Source organism: Stylophora pistillata, chromosome 11 (assembly GCF_964205215.1).
Source record: "Stylophora pistillata chromosome 11, jaStyPist1.2, whole genome shotgun sequence".
Taxonomy (NCBI): Eukaryota; Metazoa; Cnidaria; class Anthozoa; order Scleractinia; family Pocilloporidae; genus Stylophora; species Stylophora pistillata.
In genome coordinates, this window is record NC_142529.1 from 29709913 (window position 1) to 29727263 (window position 17351).

Here is a 17351-nt window from a genome sequence, read left to right on the forward strand (position 1 = left end):
CACATACAGGTTTTAATTGTTATTAGAGAAGATTCACAAGTTGTCAGAAATCAGATTTCTGTGAAATCACCTTTATTCTTCTAAATTACATTATATACAAAACAGAATTCCAAATACCTCATTTATATTTAACCTTAACTCTGAAATAAACCCATACAGAACATCACATGAAATTTTAAAACACAAAATTCAGTGGATGTTAAGACTTGACATCTCAAGAAAGTAATGGTTTCAACAAACTTGAAGTCAGCCAGTATGAAAAGGTCTGATTTATACTCCTTAAAATCCACAATTTGGCATTAAGACACTCAAAACCCAAATCGCTATAAATACTATCAGCCACGGTTCTAATAATTTTAGAAAACCACAAGGAACAGACTTTGCCCAGTAGAAAAAAATATTGGGCTTATTTCTTTCTCATATGACACTCCTGCTTGTTCAGAGGAAAATCTTGAGTTCATCAAAAAAGAAAAATTTAGAGTGGAAATAATAGTTTATCCCAGATACAACAGCATGATAGCTTTTCCAGAAGCCATCACTGATCTGGATTGAACACTTTTCCTGGAGTTTTTGCAGCTAGTGATTTGACTCCTTTTCCCCTAAATAAAAAAAAAATGAAAAAAAAAACTGGTAAATCAACATATAAAATATACTGAGAAATAAAAATTGACAAATAATGAGACTTCTGCATAATCCAAATTGAAAAAAAAAATACAAAAAAAAAAACTGCAACCATCCCTAAACAGGGCACCTTGCAATTCCTATTTTGGTGACATAAGCTACCTAATTTCCTCCACAATATAGAAAAAAAAAGTTTACTTTTTAAGCAACAAACCACACCTATTGATTTACTAGCATAATACTCCATGTGGGATGTTAGGAGGACACAGGAAGGTTTGTATAGCACTTGACTCCTACTCGTGATTTACAACCTTTCCTCATGTTCACTTAACATCCCAAGTGGCTAATATACCAGTGAACCAATAGAAAATGTGGCCTGTTGCTTTTATAAAATAGCTATGGGTTTACTAGTGTGATAAATGACAAATTTTGGACCAATTCGGGTACTGATGTCATCTCAATTATTTCATATTATCCAAGAAATTTAGCAAACTGAGAGGAGGTGAACATAGAGATTCAATTTATACCTGGAAGAATCCTTAATATCCCAAGAGAGTGATGAGCACAAGCACGGTAAAAAAAAAGGTAAAGTCTGTTTACAAGCTAAGTAGCCCATCCAGCTGGCGCTTAACTCTAGTTTCCATAACACCAAGTGACTAAGTGTATTTCTTCTCCCTCCTAAATGGGATGCTAGTCCATCACAGGGCTACCCCCCCCCCCCCCTCCAAGCAATAAATTTGCTGGTACCCATTTAAACACCTAGGTGAAGAGAGGCACTGCGAGAGTAAAATGTCTTGTCTAAGAACACATTGTCCACAGCCAGGGTTCGAAACCAAGAGCACTTGATTTGGAGTTGAGCACTCTAACCATGAGGCCATCGCACCTCACTGAGGAAAAATACAACAGTTCTCAAAAAGAGAAACGTGACAGCATACCTCCCAGTTTCTGATCTATTTTCCACTAAGTTTACTTTCACTTGACATATTACACACAGTTACCCATCTTTTCTCTTAAATAATTAGAGAACATGTCCTATCAAAATAATATTGAAAAATTCAAAGAACTATTCACCCTTTCTCTGCAGCCTCTTCTAGCAGCTTCTGCTGGCCATACAATACAACTGGTGGCATTGAAGCTCGACGCAGATCTCGGTCACAGTAGTAATTATGACTTAGTTTGTGAGCAGGACCATCTGGGATGTTAGGATTCGGTTGTGTCCTATAAGAATGTGTTGTTGATTACCAAGAATCAGTTATTACAGGAAATTGTTCAAAAATTTGATTACTATAAATGGATTCATAAACTCTTCCTCTATATTAACAACCCCCCTACCCCCACCAATCTACATATGCTAATATGCTTGGATAAACAATTTAACTTTTCTACGTGTCTGAAAACGGCGAAAAACCTAACGTAGAAGTAGTGTTCAAAACAAATGCAATTCAGCACGAAAAAGTTACCTTGCAGATTGATCGTACGCATAACGAGAAGAAACTGTCAGTCTTTTCTGTGGCAAGAGAGAGAAAGGATCAATGGAAACTCCTTTGTGAGGAAGTACACAATTTCTAAGTATTCAGGTATGCTTACGCCAATGAGAAAATTCCGAATCGCTTGAATAGCTCTCGATGCCGTCGCCATCTTGAGAGAAAACCAAGCTTACATGGAATCATGGGAGATTTCTACCTAGGCCTTCTCGGCCAAAAAGTCTTTTCGGTAATTCGAAGTGGAGATAAATAGCCAAAAAACCTCAAATTTGGAACTCTAAATGCAAATAAAAGTGGGCGGATAGGATAACTAAGCTGTTTTTCTTTAGATAATTTACATGGAGTTATGATATCATTTCAATTCATCGAGTTCTCTTTTTTCCCAGCATTCAGTGCGCATTATGAAGCTACTTTGACCACGTGGTTTCTTCCTCTAACATCCTCCATATTTGCACGATGGACAAGCCTGTAAAACTAGCCAAGGTATTTTGATTTTTTCTTCGTCTAAAAGCTAATGTTAAGTTTTAGCTGAGTCAAATTCCTAGAGCAAGTCATATTTAAGTTTTTCCTGAGTTCATTTAAGATATTTGGTTGGTGTTGCGGATATAATCCGGCGAAATCTCGACAGTTGTTGACGAATCTATCCATTTTGTTGAAGTTTCCCGTTGTCTGTTATTTAAGACTAATTCCTAACTTTTTTCAAATGTTTCTTTTATTTGTAGTTTACTTAAACTTAATTAATTCAGCGAATTACGTTGCTCAAGATTCGCCAGATGTTTAGTGATGTTATGTTATGTTATGTTGAGTTGGTTGAAAAGAGTGTTAAATTAAATCGGATGCGTATATAACTTTCTCTTTTGTTCTAGGTCACAAAATGTTTGGGAAGAACCGGCTCTCAAGGCCAGTGTACCCAGGTAAGTTATTGTCCTTACATTCTCTAAGTTTATAACTCGTGGTTGTAAGCTTGACGAGCATGAAGTATTTCAATAAACCTCGTATGAAACTCAAGGTCTGTCTATGGCAGTGAAAGGTAATAAGGTAGTTGAAAAAAGCAATAAGCTGAGGAATTCGCCAAGTTTTTATTATTATAAGGGTTGCAGTACCTTTTGAAGTGTCAGAATAAGCTTAGGTTAGTCAAGGAAAGTCATCCTCGGAGACCCAGGGGCCGAGTCGATTTCAAGCTAGGGCATGAAGAGCCCCTGGGGACATTGTCTTACAAGACTAGTTCCAAACGGTCGCAATCGTTCTGGCATCTGATTGGTGCCAGAAAATCTTTGTTTTTCTGCCCTATCAGAGTGAAGTGTGCTTTAGAGTCCTTTCGTGTGTTTTAACACGGACATATACTAGCAGTTGCTTGCCAGGGCTCGACACTAACACTTACCCTATTTCCAATGGAAAGTAAAATATATTAATGGAAAGTAAAAATCGAAAATTTAGCGAAAATGCTTTCCCGATTTGGCAACTAAATTTTAGCAGACATGGAAAGTATTTTTTTTGTCTACTAGTCCTAAGAGTATTAAGAATGAAATGATAAAAGTACAACACATTATTAGAGAGCAATTACTCGTTTGCAAAAGCAGAGTATTCTCCATGCTCAACACGCATCGTTTGATGGCCGCCATCTTAGATTGTAAGCGGCAAGTTGTGCAAATTTGACAGAGGAAGCCTAGGTACTAAACTGATAGTGATTCATCCGCCATATTGAATTCGCCAGGTTCTTGCAAGTACATAAAGTGCAGCGGCGCGCGTAGAGATGAGTTTGTTTGCATTTGGATTCACTAGGAAAGATAAAAATGACAAAGAAGGCGGCGAACAGGGCAATTCTAATCAAGGTGACGAAAAACAAGTAAGCAGCGACGTGTTGATGTCTGAAACGGCTAAAGAGAGGTATGATGGGAAAAGAAAGCTGCTTGCATTGGCCGTGGATTCCGGAAAGAAAGGCAAAATGAGTTCAGTTGGCTGGCATATAATGAAATGGAGGGAAAGATGACCTGTAAAATTTGTGGGGAATTTCCCAATATAGCAGATAAAAATAGCTCGTTTTTCAATGGAAGCAACAGTTTTCACATGGCTAATATTGAAGGACACGATGGAGTATCTATTTTCTACACATTATTTGCCTGGTAACTGAATTATGTGGTCCCGCATTTTTTGGGAAGGAAAGTTTAACCATGGAAAGTAAAATTATACAATTACATTCCACAATGGAAAGTAGTGCCAAAAGTTAGTGTCGAGCCCTGCTTGCTATGTTTGTTTGGACCTTGCGACGGAGATTTACTTGAGGTAAAAAGTTTCAGTCTCAGCACACAATGTAAGAGAAATCGATCAGATTGTCCGCGAAAATCTTAGCGGAAATTATACTGAATACTTTCGCAGGTATCACTAGAGAACATGTTTTAAAGTTTGCGAGGTTTGCATGCAACACGATGGTTGCAGTCATTGATATGTTGCTTTAAAAGTTAAATGAGATTTAAGCTTAAATCTTTCTAGGTTTTTTGCATAATTTGCTGTGACTGAAACTTTGCCAATCCTGTGAAGTTATTTTGTCGCACGGGCCACGCAGGTATGTCAAGCAACTGGTGCTTTCGCCTACGTAGCTTTCTGCTTTCTGTGCGTGCCAAAATCTAGTCTTAGTAGTGAAGTCGTTCACAATATGGCCAAGGTTGCAGAGAACGTTAAGTTCGTGGACGACCTCCAGCTAAGAGATAGCTTAGCTGTGTTTCCGGTTAGCTAATTAAAATCTGAACAAAAACTTATTAGCGAGAACATCGGGGGAAGGAGAGATGTTTTCGGGCAGTTACCGAAGGGGTTTGGAAAGGGTTTAATCTTTGAACTGCTGCCTAGAGTGTTGAAATTCTTGAGCTAGGAAGGCCACAGATTCTCTTCTTGCCCCTTGGTCATTGTCATTTCACCTCTTCTGTCGATTGTTGAAGACCAAGTTAAATACCTTTGATCATTGGGAATCGATCCGATGCTGTTTTCAATGGGGAAAACAAAACCAAAGACCAAGAAATATTGGATGGAAAGGGTGGGTTTGCTTTATTGCAAATGTCAGCTTAGTTGTACAGGGTCATCTACCCACATCTAATAAGCAAAAGTTTCCACGCTTAGCTTTCTTTTTTTTTCAAGTGAAGATGAGATTAGATTTTGGTATGCACAGAAAGTTGCACAAGTACCAGTTGCTCAACACACCTGCGTGGTCCGTGTGACGAAATAACTTCCCAGGATTGGCAAAGTTTCAGTCACAGCAAATTATGCAAAAAATCTAGAAAGATTTAAGCTTAAATCTCGTTTAATGTTTAAAGCGACATATCAATGACTGCAACCATTGTGTTGTTTACAAACTTCGCAAACTTTAGAACACATTCTCTTGTGATACCTGCGAAAGTATTGAGTATTATTTCCCGTAAGATTTTCACGGACATGATCGATTTCTCTTACATTGTGTGCTGCTGAGACTGAAACTTTTCACCTCAAGAAAATCTCCGTTTCACGGTCCAAACAAACATAGCGAGCAACTGAGCTACTAGTATATGTCCGTGTTAAAACACACGAAAGGACTCCAAAGCACACTTCACCCTGATTGGGCAGAAAAACACAAAGATTTTCTGGCACCAGTCAGATGGCAGAATGACTGCGACCATTTGGAACTAGTCTTGTAAGACAATGTCCCCAGGGGCTCTTCATGCCCTAACTTGAAATCGACCCACAGCCCCCGGGTGTCTGAGGATGAGGGAAAGTATAATCAGGGTGTTATATCTAAACTTTCCCCATACAGAGGAACCTCTAAAGACCCATGTAAAATGGGAGTGTGGAGTTGGTGCTGTATTGAAAGGGGATGGGGGAGTTTGTATGAAAAATAGAGTGTATCATTCTGGTCGGGGTTGTGCGAAGGTCGTATAGTACTATCTACTTGATAATTCTGTAGCTGGTGGATAACACTCTACATTTTACTATCCCATATCCACTGGTTAGTGTTTTATCTATTGGATAGTATTTTCTGCCGTTTATACAACTGGGTCCAGCTGTATCCAATAATTGCCAAACAGCAGTTATGACCTTTGCTTATACTTGCTGTTTTGTTGAACTACATCTTGTTAATATGTGCAAGGACAAAGGTAAAAATCCCATGTGGGAATTCAAACCTCCAAATTACATTGTTCAGTACACCTCTGAGGTAAAGTTAGCTGATGAAGGTAGACTTGTATTGTGTCAAGTCTAAAAATTTCTTAAAATATTGCTGAACAGAATACTCGGGCCTCGACACTAACTTTTCAACTTACCAGCCAAGTGGCTTGTGACAACTTAGATGTTACAACAATTTCAGTTTGTTTACTAGCCAAACTGGCTGGTGGAAATCAAAAACCTCGAGCCAAAACTGAATTTCTACCAGTCTGTGGCTAGTTGGCCACTGTTAGTGTTGAGCCCTGATACTGCTTGTGAAACAGCCCATAACAGCACAGTATTTTACAAACAACTCAGTGGTCTTGTACTGTTTACCCATCTATAACAGGAATATTGATTTTGTGTTGTAAATTTTTGTGAAACTTTTTAGGTACGAGTAGAGTTTCTTGATGACACAAACAGATCTATCATCCGTAATGTCAAAGGACCAGTCAGAGAGGGAGATATCTTGACTTTACTGGAATCCGAACGTGAAGCCAGGAGGCTAAGATAGGTCAGTTACACTACCAGTACACCAAAAAGAAAATGTTGTGTTATGTTTCAAGACAAAAGCACTCATTGCAAGATCTTTTTCTTTTGCAGAAGACAGGGAGATGAATAACTTCACCTAGATGCCGCTCATCTGTGTAAAAGGAGATCTCCAGTTGCAATAAAAAGAACTTTACTGTCAAATATACACGAGTCACCTGTCATTTTTGTACTGCAATCAGCAATGTCTTCAAGCATCTCAACTTGAGAGGGCATCTTAAATGCTGCCTCAAGGGCATTGTCTCTTGTAAAACCAAAGATGTTCCAACATTTAACCCAAATATTTTATTTTCAATAATCTCATCTTTTACAAACTGGCACTGAGAAAGAATTTGCACAGTAACAGAATTTTGCACCTGGAGCATGCAAAAATTCAAGCATTAATTTCTTAAAAATTACATTTTACTTTGGCATGATTACTGGTCCAATGAAAAAATTGGTTTCATTTTCCTTGCTGTCAAAAAACCCTTAAAGATAATATCTTCCCAGAACCAAACCAGTTAATTAGTCCCAGGCATAATTGTACTTTACCACTCTAGCTCTTCCAGACTGTTGAGATTTTCCTATGCAAAGCCAAAATGAATGTTTTATGTCCTTTTAATGTTATGTGGAGTATTCTGGGGGAATTTTCAGGCCAACAATGGGTCCAACTGTACTCAGCCATGTAACAAGGTAGTTTGCGTTGGATACATGGTTCTCTTGTTCTTCAGCGACACTTGCAATTTTCTTCATCATATCTGCTGTGTGACAAGGATGAAGCTGGTAAAATGGAACTCCAAGGTGTGGGTGTTCCTAGAGATAAAATATAACAGTTTTACAACTGAAAGATTCATGTCAAATTCAAAGCACAGGATGATGTGTAGCTACCATACTAAGACACTCATTATAGGCCAAGAGTGCCTTGCAATAGTGTCTTTTGGAAAATTGGGAGCATGCTTGGTACAGTATTTGATAATCATGGCTAGAGGAACAATTACTTGAGTGTTAGAAGTTATCCATGATTGCATTCAGATTTATCTACACTCTGATAGTCTAGAGAACTCCGGCCACTCTCAACTAATCACCTAGGTCTGACACAATTTTCTGCCTTTCGGGCAGTTTACTAGTTTTTCTTTTGAGCCCACTGGCTTCTGAAATTTCCCTCAATTCCTATTGACTCTTAAGAAAACTTGGTCTTATAGTTCACTGAGTAGAAAAGTGCTCTAAAAACTAATTAAATTTTTCCAGACAAAACAAGTGTAGCTGGGTAACTATCAACCCATTGACCACTAGAGGCAACTAGCATCTACTTTCTCCTTACAACATCGCCCCTGAATCATACATTCGAGGCTCAAGAATAAAAGAAAATCATCACCAACAAAAGAAGCTCTTGATTGTCAAACAAATTCTCCTTGTTAGCACCTTAGGAAGTGTATGGAGAATACAATACTTTTTACTGATCACTCCCATTAAGGGTTTTTCAGAATCAATTTACATACCAGGAATTGTAATATACCTCACCTCACCTACCTACCTACATACATACATATATATATGTATTTAACACTGATTCGCCAAAGGCGAGGTGAATATCATCGAATAATCCCCGAGACGAAGTCAAGGGGTTTATTCGACAATATTCACCGAGCCAGAGGTGAATAATTGCTTTAGTATAATTTCAGAGCTGAACAACAGAGAATTTCTAAAGTCATAACATTTTATTTTAACATTTTATAGAAACCGTGTGGAGCGGTTTATATAGCGTCATATAAGGAACTGCTCGACCAATCAGATTGCTGGAAACTCTTTGCACAGCTCTGAAATTATACTAAATATATATCTAAACATGTCAGTGTAACAGCATTTGTAATTCAGCAAAAACAATAATATAAAAGGAAGCAGATGCATTTGGGTACGATCTGAACTAAGCACAACTAATTTCAACTTCAGCTTCCTTCTTGAAAAATTGAATAGAAGGTGATTTTCTTGTCTGACTAGTAAAACTGTTCCATGATGCTGCAGAACAGTAGGAAGAAATTATGCATACCAACGTTAGAGTGTAAAGGGTCTTAAGTTAAGGCCTTAAGCTAAGGCATTGTAGCATTTTAAAGAGCTCAGCTCAGTAGTGCACTCCCAAGATCTTGTTACTAATTCTCCTTACTCTCTACCATACAATCATTATGTTGGTTTGGAGAATTTGGCATTGGATCAACTAATAATCCCTGATTGTCTTTTTTTCCTTATTCTCATTTCTTTTTTGCTGGATATTGTTTTGATATTGTAAGGAGAAATTCTGTCTTGGTCAGTTGTGAGAGTTAAAGTTAAAAAATGCAGAATGGCTGGGTTACTTCTTATCATACTTATCATACTTATCATACTTCATATCAACCACCTCCTGGTTAGCTTAACTGCCTCCCAGTTAGATTAACTGCCTCCCGGTTAGCTTAACTGCCTCCCGGTTAGCTTAACCGCCTCCTGGTTAGCTCAATTGGTTAGAGCCCTGGATTATGTTGTGCAGAAGGTCAAGGGTTCGAGCCCTGGCCGGACCGATATTCATGGTCTTAAAATAAGCGAGGAGAATTTTCTACCTTTCTATAATCAAAAACTGGATAGATATTCTAGTCTTCTCGGATAAGGACGAATAAACCGTAGGCACCGTCTCCTGCAGGGTTAGGGGTAGGAGACGTGAATTTCCCAGGCATGAGATTATTGTGTAGGGGATGTCGTCTCCTGGGGTGGGATGGGTGGGAATTGGCCCTGAAAAGCCCCCATGGGGAGTGGTCAACTAACTTATGTATGTATGCATACCTGTTGTGTTAATAATGTCCATTTTTCAAACTCTAGTCTTTCATGGTAAACATCAGGTACACTTTTCCAAACCTCTTCCAAGCTGACTAATTTACCATCTTAACAAAAATAAGAAACATTTCAAGTAATTAATGAACTAAATAAGCTTGTGGGTCTCTAATGGAAAAATATCCCAATTTTATTACCTTTAAAACCAAAAGAATTGAGCTGGATTTAACATGAAAAAATGAAATTAGTTTAAGTGTCAATAGATAATTATAGGTTAAAAGATAAATATATGATCAAAAGTAATTTTTCCTTTACAATGGTATCAAAAAATACCCAATTCATTCTCAACAAATTGCAATCATCTTCTATGAATATCAGAATCTGATATAAAAAGTTTCCATAACATTGTAGCTTCAGCCTACAGTAAGAAGTACCCCCTCTTACTCAAACATGTGCAGAGATTTTCCTTTAATTACTTTTAACTGAGAATTTCAATCAGCATATCAAGATTATAATCTTGCTACATATCAAGGTTAAAAAAATCTTTAAAAACAGTTCAGAACCACTTTATTTTTTTTCAATCTTCACTTTCCTTCACTTTTAACTGAGTATTAAGATTCTTTAAGACTTCACTTAATTGAATGAGAATTTCAATCAGCATATCAAGATTAATCTTGCTACATATCAGGGTTAAAAAAATCTTTAAAAATAGATCACTGAGAACTATTTTTATTTGTTTAAATCAAATTGGTGTAAGAAAAATTAAACTATTTTGAGCCACCTTAAGTAAGTTACTTCTACAAGATACAAAGCTTGGATTATATCAATAGGAACCTATAAAATGAAACAACAGAAAATATCAAAATTACCTTGTCTGCTTGCAGTAAAATACAGCACTGGGACACCATAACTAGTGCTGTAGATTACATGATATTCATACTTCAGAAAGGTTTTGTTTATGTCTGACTCTAGTTGGCCTGATGTTACACTATCCTGTAAAAATGATAGTAAAACTAGTGAATTACTCAAAGGGTTTCTTGTTAAAGCTGTATAGTTATTCAAAAGTAAAATATTGAACAATATTGGTACAAAACATAATTCTGATAACACTCCACCTAGGGAGCTAGTGTTGTGGACCAACTGGTAAGGGGAGGATGTGCCAAATAATTTTGCAACTCGTTATAGTTTTTTTTTTCTTGCAGTAAATTTATAGGACTGGTACTCCCTCATGGATAATTTACTTATCAATTTAGCTCACCCCTCCCAGCACCCCAATATTTCAAAAGGTTTCACTACCTGCATTTTTCCTTTGGTGAGTTACACCAAGGCATTAAATGTCCTTAATTTAACAACTCTAGGTGACAGATGTGCCTCTCTATGCCAGGTTTATATTGATAGACTCTAGAATGAGACTCACCCCTTGCATTTTATACTTCCCAAACAGGAAGAGGTTGTGCATAATTATAATCTTAGATCTGGCATTAGCCGCTCCACGCGTCCTACTTGTAGGACCAAGCGCACGCAAGAGTTTGTCACGCAAGAGTTTGTCACGCATAAGTATTCCAAGTGGCTTGTATAATTATGCCTTTTAGTATTATTGGATTTATTGCATTATATTTTAGTATTATATGTTTTGTAAATAGCTCTGTAATTCAGCCATTTTGTATATTGCTGCAATGAGTCTTCATAAACAGTCTTTACCTGCAGAATTGGCTTTTGTTGAAACTGTCACAACAGAGCCTCTTTCAAATATGGGAAGAAGCTTCATTTACTAACTAAAGAGTTTATTTTTCTATTAATACCACTCTAGAAAGGACAACATGCCTACCACACACCTTACAGTTTTACCATGTTTCCTTGCAGTTTGCACGCAAATATTTAACAGCTGAGTGATTTATTAATTGATAAATAATAGACCACATTCTTTATCTATTTATCTGTTTACTTACATCATAACCCATGTGGGATGTTGTTTACAGAATTTTTGAGTTGAAAAATGCAGTCTATTGCTTTTATCAAGCAAACTTCAATTTTTTTTAATGGGTTTACCAATGCAATAAACAATAGGTTTTTGACCAATCAGGGGGCTCATAGGGTCTCAGTTATTTCATAAATATGTATCAGTGTGTGATTGAAGTGTCTGGCCAAAGAACACAACACAGTGAAACTGGGCCAGGACTGAACTTGTAAGCTATTGTAATCTACATTTTTCAATTCTGTCACATTGAAAGCAAACCTTACTTTGTCATCTTCCTCCACACCCCACTTCATCTCCTCTGTACAAGTTTCCTCTGTGCCTACTTCACTTGCTTTATCAAAACCCAGCTGCACTTGATTTTTGGTAAGATACTTCACTTTTCGTTTTCCCTTTTCAAATTCAACAGAAAAACAAAAAGCATGCAAAGCACAATATTAAAACATTTTTTACATGTGGCGTGGATACGATTTTTTAAATCTTGAAAAATGAAAGTTTTTTCGAGGAATTCTTTCAGAATCCGTGACAATTTTCTTCATTATTTGCCTCTATCTTTCCTCAGTTTTTGTTGTTATTTTTTCTTCGTTCTTTTTGTTTTCCCATCGTACTAAAACTAATATTTTGTCGTTTTTTGAGACGCTAAAAAAAAAACGACTAAGTTGTTACAGCAAAGCTCACTTGAATTGCAGCAGATCCACCTAAAACGAGGAACACTAAACTTCCATGTTAGTCGCTGTTATATGACTGGAAATTTCACGACAGTTTAAAAAAAGGTAGGTAAAGTAATATTGTTTTATTTGCTAAATAATTATATTAATGTTTACATCGACCCGGCCATCATCAGCACTACTACATGCACAATATTTCTAATCATACCTTGGTACATTCCAGATTCCAAGAATCTCGGACTTTTCTGGCTCTTTCCAGGAAGTCAAAGAGTTCATTTTCGAATTCTTCGTATGAGAGGGTGCCTGTATTCCACATGCATAAGATTCAGTGAAGCAAAGTGAATGAAAATCTTCTCAGCTGTTGGTCAAATGTAACAGGCACTTCAGCGAACAACGCATAAAAGGTAGGGTGGGGTGGATAGGGGTAATGTAGCAATGCGTGAATATTGCAGGAAAAACTATTGACGATACATTTTCTTATGAAAAACGGAGCAGATAAAAAGTAAAATTGTGCCTTCTAAATCCTAAACTACTCAACGTACCAGGTAACAACAGATTTTCCGTGACACAATTGTCTAAGCGTGCCGGAGGTAGTGGGGAAGGCTTAAGTGTAAATACGTATGCTGGGGGTGGGGAGGATGAGTCAGCGCCTATTCTCTCGTTTCCTATGGGTCAAGTTGATTGAGGAGAAAATTTTGGGTAAGGCCTTTGAAAATATATTCTATTCTTATGTTAAAATCGTTATGTTCGATAACTTAGCCGTGATACCGACTTCAAGGCGGTACAAATCTGAACAATGCTATGCATGCATCTCCGACAAGAGCAAAGACAACTGTTATTTAAGGTTTTCCCATTATTTCAGTGCAAAAAGAAAGAAAAAAGCTTTTCATGAAAACTGAAAGTGCATACCTTCGAAGACTTAGAAAAGGCCCTGCGTTTATTACCATCATTTCCTTTCGTCATCTCCGATTATTCTCTCTCCGCCCCTCCCCTCCCCCCTTCTCCCCGCACCATATCTACTGGTTTCATTACAATCCTTGAAGTCTAAGAGTCTTCTTTTGTCTTCCTCCCACGCGTGATTCACGCGAGTAGTAATAAATATTGCTCTTAAAACAAAATCTGTCGTAAGACTCGCATCGCGCGACTGGTCAGTCGATCGCGTACCGGTAATTTGTGTTAAAAGTAAATTTTAGTCGTTTGGTAACTTCTACCGTGTTTTAATCGGTACACCACAATTGTGCGAACGAATAACGTAGCGAAATAAAATTCAGAAAACTAGTGACTTCTTGCATGTTTCAGAAAGAAAATAATTCAAATTCATTCAGTTCTAATGCACCTGCTTGTCAAAGCAAGGTGTTCTCATCCCTCAAGGTGCTAAAAATAGCGCAGATTTCTCGCGTTTGCTGTTGATCTAAGACACAATATTTTAAATCAGCGATCTTCTCTTTTGCGCCTTCCTTTAGTCGTTGTTATTGTCCTTTTGAGTATCTTCGAGGAATCCGAGATATGGAATTTTTTGTTGTTGGCGGTTTCAAGATCAAACTGATACTCGTTACTGAAAAACAACAACAGAAAAATTACGATTCGCGTCTATTCGAAAACAAATTAATAGGATTAACTGAGGGAAAATCCCTTATAAAATTGAATAGCTACTTTTTATCATGAAAGAATATACTGACTTTTCTTCAAATCTTGGCCGGATTTCTTAAGCTTTCTGACCTTTTCCAAGGACGCAAGGAAGTGACGTCATGACGGAGGCGGGGCTTGCATTGTCAAGCGCGGGTTCTAACTGACAAGTGCATTGTTCCTGTCGCATCGAGCAACCATCTGCGAGACAAACAATGACAAAGTTACTAGCCGATATGGAAAACAACCCACCACACATGAAATTTTAATTTTTGTCTCGACTACGGCACTTGAAAGAAGTCTAAAGTAATTTTTCTCTCTTGTTTCTTTGCGTTTTGTTTACGTCGCTGAGGCAAAAACACGTGAGTTTGCGATCACGAAACGCACGATGAATATAAGCGAAGTGGAGTTAAACAACACGATATAGTGTGATCGTGCGTGAGGTCTACTCGCTTGGCGATAAAAATCTGAGGAGCACAATTTCAGTGACAGGAGCGACTCGCTACGCAGCTGCCTTTGACCATGTCTTCGGACTGAGCGTTCCAATTCGAACGTTTCATTAAAAGCGGAAAAATGTTCTTGACACGCCAGATTTTCGAATTTAAATACGCGCGTCACTGCTCTGTCGAATTCAAGCACGGTATTTTGGAATCGTTCCAGTGAGTCGTTCTGAATAAATCGAATTTTCTCTTGTACCCATGGGAATTGATGCCAACTCACCCAGCAACAAAATTCAAAATCCGTTCATTGACAGCTTCCATATCTGACATTTTCTATAGTTTTTCATTAAAGCACATACGTTTGTTATTTGAAAAAAATACGTCTCTTTCAAAAAGTTTAGTTGCGCGTATTGCTCAAAAAACCCAGCGAAACGTAAAGTTCAGTTTTTTCGTAGTCCTGTGTGATCTTTTTAAATTCGGGAATGGAACGGAAATATGACGGATGGGATTTGGAATGACGTAGACTTTGTAATAAAACGGAAGTCAAAACGGATTGACGACTTACTTTCCGCTTTTATGATTCGAACAGTAAGTGTGAAACATTGAGTAGATCAAAACAGTGTCCTCTTTCACATATTTCATATATAAATCTTGTCGGAATAATGTATGGTTAACACGATTTCAAGTCGCAGTTTTCCGTAGTTTGTCGAGTTTGGGAAAATTTGTGAAGGAAAATTCCTTGAAAAGTAATTTCTAATGTTATTAAGAGCAAAATCAATAAATAAAACATGAAATAAGTTTATTTTCTCTCTTAGCTGGTAACTTCGCCTTACCTGTCGTACCTTTACTCCCGAATTTTCCACACGTGGGTTCGTTTCGCTCCTGATTCTCTTTCTTCCTCTGACAGTTTTTTCCACTTTCTCTAGTTTCCGGATCCATCTCTCCAAAAAAAGCTAACACTTTCAATTCCAGGCTGACTTGAAAACCATAGACGAAAAGCCTAGCCACCTCGTGGATGTACTTCTGCTAAAATTCAATTTTAATTTCAAATGTTGCCATATCAGGTAAGAATATCCGAATAATATAAAGACGGTGACCACGAGGATGATTAAAACTGAGGAGGAAAAGTCAGAGAAGAGGCCAAAGAAGAGATTTCGCAACATGCGTCGACTGAAATATTCATGTTAAGATACAAGTAGATCGCAGCTACCTCTTGGCATTTCGTGTGGTTTCCTTCGTGGCTCATCTTACCCCTTAACTTTTCCATGAAGAAGGAGAGAGAGTTGCTGCGACAGTTCACATTCTTGGCTAAAAACACAAGACAGTGGCAATATGTCCCCAACAGGACTCGAACCAGGACGGCTCTCAATCTTGACCTCGGTACACCAACAACTCAGCCACGTCTTTCGATATAAGGTATACGTCTGCATTATACCTCTTTTTTCTTGGACCCTCTATCTCTCCACTCTGGTTCTTGATTTTACTTATGACCTTCGAAGTGATCTAGGAAACCTGATATGGCGCTGACTTTTTGTTTTTTTTTTCTTCTGGGGAGGGTTCAGAGCACTTTATTTGGGGGGGGGGGGGGTGATATTCAACCCTAATTGCCGCGTGAGCCGAACCGGGTCACTGGCTACGCTGTGACCTTTGGCTGAAAAAAAGATGTCATTTTACGGCAAAACTTCTTAGCCGGAATTTTTCTTATGGAGTAACGTTGAACAACTTTGACGATAATTTAACAAAAAGAAAAACATATAGAAATAACGAAAAAGAAAAATAAAAAAACCGGAAGACAAGTGCTCTAATTTTCAAAGCTACTCGAAATTTCTTGGTAAATATTTATAGTTGTACTCTTTACAGTGAATGAGGACAATAAAAAACGCGAAAGACATTGGCTCTGCATCACCGAACTGTACGTGCTTTCCAATCAAGTGTCTTTACAACTAGTCCTCATCGTATTTAAAAAAAAGGAAAAAATAAATGAATAAACAGCTTTGATTGTTGATGAAATTCATAGAAAATATTCTTAAAACGCTTAGTAGTCCATCAAGTCTACAATAGTCCATTTTACAGTTGTGTGCTTGGTTGCCAAGCCTTTGAATGGGAGTGAGGCTAGAGATGACCTTGTTATGATACAAACCTTCCTGCCTTTCAAATGTAAATTACTTTGTTATCATGCTAACTAGATAAAGGTCTCTATCACAACAAGGTCATCTTTAGCCTCACTCTGAATCAAAGGCTTGGCAACTAAGCACACAACTGTAAAATGGCCTATTCTGCCCCTAATTCATTAGTTCAACTCTCTGCAATGTTCATTTATTGATGTGTCAATTCGAGCAGCTACAGATATGTTGAGCATTCAGTACAAATATTTAAATCCGCCTTGAGGTGCAGATGCTCAGAAAGCGGGATACAAATCATGGCAAACTAAGAATCTGCAGGCCAAACCTTACGATTTAGTGTCGCTTTCTACAGGCAAAGAAAAAAATCTAATAATTTTAAATCCCGTTCTTTATTGCCCACTTCTCCGTGCGCTAGGACATTCCCGTCCCGCTCGCTCAAAGTGGAGAATCATCGACAAAAGTTATAGGCCAATTCTAAGTTCTCCTCTAAGTAAAGAGATAAACAGTTTTTTTAAAACATAAATTTCAGTGAAATGACAGTAAACTTAGCTTGATGGTTACGTTAATTTAGGTTGTTTTTTAAAGTGATTTCTCATTAGTTCTCATTAGCTTATTTTGAATCGATTTTCTCTTTCTTCTTTTTTCTTGAAACACGTCAGAGTCGGTGAAGGGCAACTCTTGTATACATGTTCATTTTTGTACATAGCACGAAGAGAACTGTTAAGAAGACGAGAAGAAAATAAAGAGATCGAGGTAGACGATGGGTGACACCTTATTCTCGTTGCATGCAATGATTTCTGAAGGTTTCTACACCCAAATTTTGTCTTTTCGATATTTATCCTTTGTTACTTCGACCACTCCGTAATCTTAATTCTCGAGTCCATTCCAAAGTAAAGCTTTTCCATTGACTTAGAGGTCCCGTCCAT

At 37.7% G+C, this 17351-nt stretch overlaps 3 protein-coding genes across 7 annotated transcripts; 1 reads left to right on the forward strand and 2 right to left on the reverse strand.

The window, feature by feature from the left end:
• Positions 1-55: 55 nt before the first annotated feature.
• LOC111321180 (NADH dehydrogenase [ubiquinone] 1 alpha subcomplex subunit 7) lies at positions 56-2405 on the reverse strand. Its single transcript, XM_022923989.2, has 4 exons — positions 2209-2405; positions 2082-2128; positions 1693-1839; positions 56-599 (listed from the first exon to the last, which is right to left on the reverse strand). The coding sequence occupies exons 1-4, from the start codon at positions 2257-2259 to the stop codon at positions 536-538; spliced, it is 309 nt and encodes a 102-aa protein (XP_022779724.2). The 5' UTR covers positions 2260-2405; the 3' UTR covers positions 56-535.
• A 74-nt stretch (positions 2406-2479) lies between these two features.
• On the forward strand, positions 2480-6966 carry LOC148721114 (small ribosomal subunit protein eS28). 2 transcript variants are annotated; one of them, XM_088739478.1, is made up of 4 exons: positions 2480-2588; positions 2972-3019; positions 6661-6783; positions 6873-6966. In XM_088739478.1, the coding sequence occupies exons 1-3, from the start codon at positions 2562-2564 to the stop codon at positions 6781-6783; spliced, it is 198 nt and encodes a 65-aa protein (XP_088595604.1). In that variant the 5' UTR covers positions 2480-2561; the 3' UTR covers positions 6873-6966. The 2 variants fall into 2 exon arrangements, with proteins under 2 accessions (XP_088595604.1, XP_088595605.1); XM_088739479.1 differs by having other exon boundaries at positions 6876-6966.
• A 122-nt stretch (positions 6967-7088) lies between these two features.
• LOC111321179 (ubiquitin-like-conjugating enzyme ATG10) lies at positions 7089-14055 on the reverse strand. 4 transcript variants are annotated; one of them, XM_088739476.1, is made up of 7 exons: positions 13916-14054; positions 13146-13791; positions 12445-12594; positions 11835-11960; positions 10463-10586; positions 9606-9703; positions 7089-7610 (listed from the first exon to the last, which is right to left on the reverse strand). In XM_088739476.1, exons 3-7 carry the CDS (start codon positions 12550-12552, stop codon positions 7422-7424), a joined length of 645 nt encoding a protein of 214 aa, XP_088595602.1. In that variant the 5' UTR covers positions 12553-12594; positions 13146-13791; positions 13916-14054; the 3' UTR covers positions 7089-7421. The 4 variants fall into 4 exon arrangements, with proteins under 4 accessions (XP_088595602.1, XP_088595601.1, XP_022779721.2 ...); XM_088739475.1 differs by having other exon boundaries at positions 12779-13791; XM_022923986.2 differs by having other exon boundaries at positions 12445-13791; positions 13916-14055.
• Between the last annotated feature and the right edge of the window lie 3296 nt (positions 14056-17351).